The sequence below is a fragment of the Monopterus albus genome, unplaced genomic scaffold, assembly GCF_001952655.1.
Source record: "Monopterus albus unplaced genomic scaffold, M_albus_1.0 scaffold89.1, whole genome shotgun sequence".
Taxonomy (NCBI): Eukaryota; Metazoa; Chordata; class Actinopteri; order Synbranchiformes; family Synbranchidae; genus Monopterus; species Monopterus albus.
Genome location: NW_018127969.1, coordinates 1,084,594 through 1,094,092, shown reverse-complemented (window position 1 = coordinate 1,094,092; position 9,499 = coordinate 1,084,594). Strand labels below are relative to the sequence as shown.

The 9,499-nt window shown below is 41.9% G+C and overlaps 1 protein-coding gene across 1 annotated transcript in view; it reads right to left on the bottom strand.

The window, feature by feature from the left end:
• Positions 1–1,097: 1,097 nt before the first annotated feature.
• LOC109964530 (potassium voltage-gated channel subfamily B member 1-like) overlaps positions 1,098–9,499 on the bottom strand; it is a 40,397-nt gene continuing 31,995 nt past the window's right edge. Inside the window, exon 3 of the mRNA XM_020607901.1 lies at positions 1,098–6,969. Within this exon, the coding sequence (XP_020463557.1) occupies positions 5,119–6,969 (1,851 nt within the window). The 3' untranslated portion in view covers positions 1,098–5,118. The remainder of the gene's footprint in view (positions 6,970–9,499) is intronic.

The window sequence follows — 9,499 nt, the reverse complement described above, 5'->3', positions numbered from 1 at the left end:
TGGCCTTGTGTTTACCAACTGTTCGCCAGTGTCTGCGCGTAAAAGGCGCAGCGCCAAAGACGTACCCAAAACAGTTCACCAGGAGTGTCCTCTCCAAAAGCTCGTCAGGATAGTCCGGCCACCTCGCCCGCGTTGTTGACCAGCGTAGTGACGCCCCCGACCTCTGCTCTCACTGTGTCTGCCGTCTCATTCGTGCTCTGACGCTTCCACAGAACTGGCTCCCCCACCAGCTTGGTGGTCTGTTCGTGACGTGGCGATCCAGCGTGTCCCCGGCACCTGTTATCAGAGCTACCTTCCCATCAATGCACTTGAGCCTCGGCCCGAGGTGGTTTTCAACGTGTGAGGACTAAAGGGGAGGCGCAACGCCGGCAAAGAAATACCAGAAAACATAATGTAAACATTACACTTGCTATGTGTGGGTCAAAATGGATCGATGTGCAGTACTTCAGTGAGAGAGGACAGTCTGGGATGAGCAGAAAACGGAGTAAGTATGAAGATGATTATTTAAAGTTTGGATTTTTTTTTTTATCGACTGGTCTTGTTGAGCCTCCACTGTAACAGTGTGTTATTTGAAATGTGGTGGTAGCTAATGACAGTTTGACACCATGTAAACAAGTTTGGTGATTAAGACACGGGAGGTTTTTGATAGGAAACTAGAGGATTCGTGGTCACAGAGGAAAGTAACTGAGACATTTAGCATGGTGAATAGCAAGGCAACCAAAGCATCGCGTTGCATTCTGCCAAACACAGGGTGGAGGTATGAGGAGCAATTAGTAAGAAGTATTACGTCACTAACTTTGTGTTTCCTCTCTCCCCTAGTTTGTCCCCTCTCTCTCCCTGTACCTTTCTGTCCAGTGTTGTGTCTTGATGCTCTTCTCTTCTCTGCAGGATGTACCACTAGAGGGTGCTGTTGTCTAAGGTTGGCAGTTTCAGTTCATAAGACTATCACTTGTTCTCATGTATTACATTCCTATTGTTGTGCATTCAGTGGATTTATAAAAAAAAAAAAAAAACATCTCACTTGATAAAATAAAGCTCATGAGACCAACAACAGAGTATTATCTTTTATTAAGCATCAGTCAGTAAAAGGAGAGAACTGCTTCAAAATTGCTTATCATAGACATTTTCCTATAGCCTCGTGGATCATATTTACAAGTTCTGTGTCAAAGTATTTTAATAGCGCTACATGCAACAGGAAACCGCAAATATAATCTTCTACAAAGTCAACTGGTACAAAGTCTGAGACATTACAAACCAAACACTTCCCCAGACACAGTACAGGTATCGTACAGGCCTACGTGCTGAACAGATGTGGCTAACTCCCTGAAGAAAGGGGACAATTCAGAAAATTAAGTTGTCTGCATTTTACTACAACCTCTTGTGTGACATATTGTGTGTAAAGACAATTGTTAACATTATAACTTGTGCTTTTGAAAATTATATTTGAACCAGTATGCACCTTTGAATGTTGATGTTTTTAATTGTGGGATCATTTGACCAGCAGAGGATGATAAGGTGCAGTTTAGAAGACAAGAAAAACAAATATATAAAAAGCAATAAGGACATTGATGACATTCATCTAATAGAGAACAGCAGACTATGGCTTGTTTGGAAGTAAGTCCACTATGATGAGAGGCTCATTTCCAAATATTTCTCAGTATTTACTGCATGTCTGACTGTTGTGTGATGAATGTTAATGAGTCTTCACACATCAATGTGTAACACGCCTCCCCTTTTTTTAATCCATCTAGCCTTTTATTCCATTTCATCAGAACTTCAGTAGTAAATGTCATATGGCCATTTGTCAGTTTGACATTTTTACCCAATTTCCATGCAGCGCTAAGTGCTGTAATGAATCCCACACACCAATAACTGTTTGTATTGTTTCCTCTAAGCCTCCACAGCCCCTTTTTTGCCAGACCCCTTGGTTACAAAGTTTGTTCCTCAGGACTCGTATGAGGCATTTGACAAAAGACACTGCTGTAAGAGTATCTTTCCTACTAGCCTAGACCTTCCCTTCCATTGCCAAGGATGTTATTTATAGAATCATAGAAATGAACACATCCTCAGATGGATGCCTCAAATCAGCTGCCATTTTTGCACTGTCATTCTGCACAAAAGGTTCGAGCACAAGGCTGGTGCTTGAAATGGAAAACCACACGTGTACCTAATATGCCTGTGTAACTTAGTTTCTAGTGCTTAGTTGTGTTGCCTGAGGAATGCTTTGCCCTCTCAAAAGGGCAAAACGAAGCTGAGAGCTGACAAACAATGATCTGAAGGATCATCTTGTCTGTGTTAGTTATTTAAGCTGAAGCTGGATATGAGACGAAGGAGCACAGTGCTAACAACTGTCATTAGGGATGTCAGTTGTAATCAGGCTGACAGCTCTGCAGCACTGCTCTCTCTGTCACACTCCACTTGTTTTTATTCCATTCACATTTCACACTCCCTCCCTCCACAGGAATAAGTAGCTGAAGTGAACATGCACATCATAGCAACAGCACATTAGATTCATGCCTACATTGCTGTGGATGTTTGTTTTCTCTTTTAATTTGCTGCAATTGGAGGAAAGAAGGGATGGTGAGTGAAAGGTCTAAAATGTAGTTTTCTTTTTTTAGTAATTTAAGCTTCAGCAAACTGAAGCTACAGGTGAGGAGCGAGCAGTTGGGATGAATGAATAAATGCATGAATATAATAAACATGCTATGACTATTAGTGATTTATTTGATTCTGTAAGTACTCCGTCTTTATGAAATTAAACTCGGCTTTTATCAAATGTGGCTATGTGACAGCTCTCCTGTCATCTCACCCATCACCATGGAAACAGTGGTCATCTGCACCTGTTTGTTTTTCTGTATTGGGTCTTTTTCATGTAAATGGATGGTGCATTTAAGTGTAAGTGCACAGGAAATACACCGGAGAGAGGGCAGCATGATGACCCAGTTCCCTGTGTGTTTGTTTTCAGTGCAGTTTGTTTAGTTCTCCATGGGTCTCCATTAGACAGGGCGCACTAAAAGATTCGGTGTGTGGAGCAGGTGTCTGTTAAAAGAAAAGGCACAAAAATATCTAACTCATATCTCATGTCTAAACCATACAGAGTAAACACTTCTATTTTTGTAAGTGTAAAGATACACTACTAAAAATAGATGCTTTGTAGTATGTTTGCATGATATGTTGTAAAGTTAATGTTATAAAACCACACTTGCATGATTAATATAACAAAGAGCATGAGAGCACCAGATTAACAACACCCAGACCGGTCACATGGTTGGAGTCAGGTGCACACAGAAAAGCCTGATGCAGGATATTTGGTTGAACTACAGTGGCCTGTACCGACACACAATCTACCTCCACGCTGTTTGTGTGCCTGAGTGTTTAGCTGTACATATCTGCGAGGTGGCTTTTTGTTTGCAAGAGATTTCTGGAAGCGAACCACTTGCCAAAATCCACAGTGTATTAGCTTTTGATATCGGGTGTAAAATAAAGTGCTGTGTTCCCTCTTCATTTTCCTTCTTCCTCCTTTAGTTCAATCCTCCTTCAGCAGTTTCCTTCCTCACAGGCCAGTCCTCTCATCTGTGCATTCTCCAGCTTACCTGTTTGTACCAAATGAACAAGTATGGCTCCCTGATATATGTCCCAGTCTGCTGTTTAAAGAAGGGATGCTTAAGTTCCTAACATTTTGAGATACTATAGTAAAACTGTCTATAATCTGTATGAGCTATCAGAAAGAACAGTTCTTTGGTTCTTCACATTGCACGAAGGATATGGGGACAGACATTTACACTGACACAGTACCAAATGATACAAATGTATCTATTGTCTAACAAATGTAACCCCATCAAAATAATGCAGTACATACTGTATCTTATTTTGAAATGCAAAACTATGAGATTAGCACAATATATTTTGTCTAAGAGTTCATTCTTTTATAAAATATCTTAAAAATATAAATGCTTTTTATTCTTTATTTTGTACAATAAATGGGTATTTTTGTTATAATCTACCTTACAAGAGTCACACTCCTACAAAAATCTTTAATCTCTCCTGCTATTGTGATGCTAATAAGCACTGTCACTTTATATAAAGTTAACTTTATCAGCTACAGTAGAAATGTCAACTTCTCTGAAAGTTTTGAAATAACACGACTGCTTTTTTTTTTTCTTTTTTCCAGTTGCAATATGAACTCTGGTCATAACGGTCTGAGGGACACACAGACATTTAGAAACAAACAAAACAAATAAGTATTTTTTTTCTGTCTTCATAATAAAAAATTATTATGTTAAGGTGCCAGCTCTCTTGCCAGCTGTTGGGCACAACTGGAACAAGAAAGAAATCAGCGAATGCAGCCTCACAGTGTTTCTCTGTGTTGTCTAAATGTATTTTGTGCGGTAAAAAAATATCGACGAGCAAGACGCTAAAATTCTGTTCAACAGAAACAGATTGCAACACTGACTCTCCTTAAGGTCACACTTAAGACAAGAGACCAATAAATATACTGAAAGATAATTATTGCACACACTCACATGCTGTCTGTGTGTCTCCTGTGTTTTCACTCATACAAACATAAAACATGGGAGTCAATATGAACTAAGGCCAGTTTTGAGGAAGAAAGCTAAAGGAAGCAAACTATCCATATTCCCAACATATTTGTAATGCTGTAATTATACACCGGGTATCCGTAACTTTAAGAAAAATGTATGTTCGCTCTTTGCACTACATAATTATTTGAACTATTTCAGCTGAGTGTGTTTCCAAGCTTCCAGTATCATGTTTCAATACCCTGGGGTGCTACTGATTGGACAGCCTTTGTTAGTGGCTTTATCCAGGGATGTCAGAAAAATAGGTTTTTACTTATAAAAAAGATATTCTGTACTCTTACAACTAGGCTGTTATTATTAGATTATAATCTAGGACAAAACTGGTAGGAAAAAGTTGGACAGCAGAATATGTTTCATCTTTCATAACTAGTTTTCTTTCATGGATTAATTATTGTATTCTAATTCTTTAAATGTTCCTGAAAATGGTTTCATATTTAGGGAAGTTCACTGTGTTTCTTATTTGCACTCCAACCCCTCTGCACCTTCCTCTTCCCTCCGTGGCATACCACTTATTGTAACTCTAGGCATTAGAGTGACTCTTCTCTCCCTGAAGTGGCTGTAGTTCTTGAGCCACATGGTTCTCCCGCCCCTCTAATGGCAGTGTGCTGTTACCTAGCTTCTTCTGGAGGCCCCCCATATGGTCGGACCCTTGCTGGAAGCTGGAATGATGGCCAAACTTGGGGCTGGCTCTTTCCAGGAGTCTTTGAGATATGTTGGTGCCTGAGCCGTCATGTAGGTGCTCTTCCTCATCCGTGTCAGCATCAATGTACTTACTGATGGATGTGTCGTGGAATGTGAAGATGCAGGGCAATAAATTCTCTGGGCTCTTGCTGGGTGTCCTACTGCTGGCAGTTGTGTAGATGGACACCTCTGGGCTCTGCACTGATGAGCTGTCTGAGAGGGGCCCTGTACCTGAATCCTCACCACCTCTGAAGTTGACCTTGAGCGAGCGACTTTTTAGCTGGTTGTGGAAGTGCAGGCCCCTGGGGCTGTCAGAGTATGGGCTGGGCTTGGTGCCTCGTCCTGTCAGGGGCGTGATGGCACTCTGGGATCCTTCACGCTCATTCTCTAAAGTGGGCTTCAGACTGGGGATGGTGCTCACCCTCACTGGCATGTTGCTGATGGGGCTGTGGGAAAAATGAGCGCTCTCAGGTAAGTCAATGGTACAGCTGATGAAGCTGTCAATGCTGGATGTGCTCTTCATATCTGTTACTGCCTCCCCCTTGATTGGGGTAACTTCAGTGGGGATGCTTTCCAACTCAAATTCTGCTCTCTGTCTAATTGCTTTCGACAGCGGCCTTTTTTCCTTGCTGTCGAGGTTGGGTTGTGACTGGGTCTTTGCCAACTTATTGTACATCTCCTCTAGTTTCTGTGCACTGAGATGTTGAGGGCTGCCAGTAGGTTTGGCCTGCTCTTGGTAGCTTGATTGAGCCGTCTCTGTGGGGCTGCCACTGCTGGTTTGTGACTTGAGTTTTGGTGTCCCTTTCTGCTGACTAGAAGACACATGATTATCATTAGCCTTCTTATTGTCATCATCTTTTTCCACCATTACCTCTGTGAGCTCTACACTGCGGCCTAATACATCTTTAATGTTCATAGAGATGATGCTACCATTTCTCTTAGCTCGCTCCAGGGCCTCCCTTCTTTTAACGGCTTTCTCCTGCCTCTTTTGCTCTTTGTAGAACTCAGAGAAGTTATTTACAATGATGGGGATAGGCAGAGCTATCACCAGTACTCCGGCGATGCAGCACAAACCTCCAACTATCTTTCCCAGTAGGGTTTTTGGGTAGATATCTCCATAACCTACTGTGGTCATAGTGATGGTGGCCCACCAGAAAGAAGCTGGGATACTTTTGAACTTGGTGTCATCTTCATCCTTTTCTGCAAAGAACACCAGACTGGAGAATATCATGATGCCCATGGCCAAGAAAAGGATGAGCAGGCCCAGTTCATTATAGCTCCTTCTAAGAGTGAAGCCCAGAGACTGAAGACCTGTGGAGTGACGGGCCAGTTTGAGAATACGCAAGATCCGCATGATCCGGAAAATCTGAACCACACGACGGACATTCTGAAATTGCAACACACTTTTGTTGGATTCTGTTAGGAAGATTGTGACATAGTAGGGCAGGATGGCCAACAGGTCAATAACATTTAGAGGACCTTTAAAGAACTTCCATTTGTTGGGGGAGGAGAGAAAACGAAGCAAGTACTCCATGGTAAACCAGGCAATACACACAGCTTCCACATGGGCCAGTTGTGGGTTGTCTGTGGGTTGACCAAAGTCGTCTGGGGCCTGCAGCTCTGGAAGGGTGTTCAGAGACAAGGCAATGGTGGACAACACAATGAAGAGGATGGAGATAATTGCCAGGATCTGGAAAACACAGGAAGATAAAAAACATGAAAAAAAACCCCTGAAGAATTTGTAATAATACAGTATATGAGGAATATTCCTCAGTGCAGTATCTCATGCTGTTTTTTAGGGAAGTAATGCTGGTTGGTCAGTGCAACAGGAAATTTTATACAGACATTCACATTAACCTCAGGATGAATCCTACTGACTCTGCTGACTTTTCCTCTAGCACCATCAGTAGTTTGACATTCGTGCTTTTAAGTGAAACGACTCAATAACTATTAGATGGATTGTTTGGAAATTTGGTAGAAATGCCTCCCTCAGTGATGTAATCACTTTGGTGTTTCCTTAATATTTTCCTTAACTGCAAACATTTTCCCATGAGTCTCAGCTGTACTTTAGTGGTAATTAGCAAACATTAGCCAGCTAGCAGGCTAAAAGTGCCACTGTGCCTAAGTACAGCCTCACAGAGCCACTAGCATGGTTATTTGATACAATAATAAATTCTCTTGAGGATTGCTTTGGAAAAACAGCTAATTTTGCTAATGATGGTCACCCTAACTGAAATGATTAAATGACTAAAAGATTAAAAGACTGCACTGAATAGGCAGTATATCTAAAGCCATGTGTTTTGTGTTATGCAAGGGTCCTTTCCATGACATTGAACCTGTAGTTGGCACCACACTTTAAGTTTTCAGTATAAAAACCCTATTATTAGTATTATCATCACAACAAACTAAAAAAGTTGATCCAATCAGTATTTAGATATGATACAGATAATACACCTGAAAGAGCAATTATGGCTGTTTCCATGCTAAAAGGTAATGAACATTGTAGCTGGAGTTATCAGCTGACTGCCCCTCAACTACTGTTGAAAGTTAAAATGGTCCACCAAAGTGAAACAGTGCTTCAATAATGTCAGAGGAAGAAGGTCAGTCCTTTGAGAATCTCTATTGTATCAAACTCATAACATTAATGTACATTTCAGAACAGACTAAATGAGATGGTGTCTGATGATATTAGTTCATGTCCCATTTAACTTTTCTGTCTAGTTTCTTCAAAGCATTCATGAAATGTCATGTCAGCGTTTCAAAATGCTCTGTCAGTGGCACATGCTTTTTCCTATCCTCGAGTCCTGATATGTGCATTCGAGAGAGCATTTGAGATTGTATTGATACATTTTTTAAAATATCTGCCACACTTGTTCTCCCTTTCTGTTTCTGTTCAGCCTGACTGACTCCTTGAGTGCCCAAGGCTACAAGAAAATTACAATGTATTGCTTGTTTTACAAAGCACACCATACACAGTCAGTGAGCTTGGCTGACAGGCTATTGAAGACCTCTGAGGCACTGAGCCACCTACTAATGATATAATCACTGGAGTACAATAGGGTTTGACCTTAGTGCTGGGGATTAAGAAGGCTGCACAGTTATGAGTGTGTGGGTGTGCCACACCTATTGTTCCTGTCCCAGAATCAGTGTGAAATCCAACACAAGGTCATTGTGGAGGTTGTGTCCCAGGCCGATGGAGAGCAGGATTATTCTCTGGCACCAATCAGCAGCCATAAGCTTTGATTAATCTTCAAGTGACTGCTTGAACATCTACCTTGGACTTTGAGGAGGGATGGACTAAAAGCAGAGAAACCTTCATTCGGGGGAGGTAAGAGGGGCCCAGCAAAAAGACAAGGGGTGTTTTCTAGTTTCTATGGGTCATTTTCCTTATTTGCATCTTTTCCTTGTGTCTTAGTCCTGCCCATGTAAGATGCAAGGAAAACATGACAGGAGAGAGGACTCAATGAAACATGTTTTTATCCACATGAGAACTTCTTTCCTTTGATTCTTCATCTGAAAAGTCCAATCACCAACTGATTGGCACACGATAATACACAATGGATAAAGGCTCAGTTCACAGTTCACAAAAGGCTCATAAATCAGTTCACAAAAAACTTCTGCTAAGGATGAGGTGAATCTCAATTCTCTTATTTTATCATTCCTTGGTCCTTGTTCCTTGCTTGACCTCGAAGTAGTCTCAGTCCACCATGATGAAGGACAGCTCAGAGCTCTTATTTTTGATCTGAGGAGCAAGGATCAAGAAGTGAGGAGGCTGCCTGGAGGAGCTATGACTGAAGATACACAAGTGCATCCTCCATGGAGGTCTGTTATAGATTGACTTGCCCCTTTATTTGAAGTTGGTTGGTGGGACAAAGATGCAAGTGAGGGAAATGTGGATGCAGTTAGTGGAACTGGGAGTCACTTAGTCTTGTGTCTCTTCGGTCATGGCTCCTCCAGCTGCCTCCTCGCTCCTCAGAACCGATATGAGACTTGGAACACCCTTGATCTGATTCTCACGATTCCAGGGGCACATCCCAAGTTTCTTATAAGCACCGTTGTTTCCCTCACTTGTCTTTTCCTTGTGTCTTACTGTCAGCCACATAAGATCCATCCATCCATTTTCCTCCGCTTATCCGGGACCGGGTCGCGGGGGCAGCAGTCTAAGCAAAGATGCCCAGACTTCCCTCTCTCCAGACACTTCCTCCAACTCGTCCGGGGGA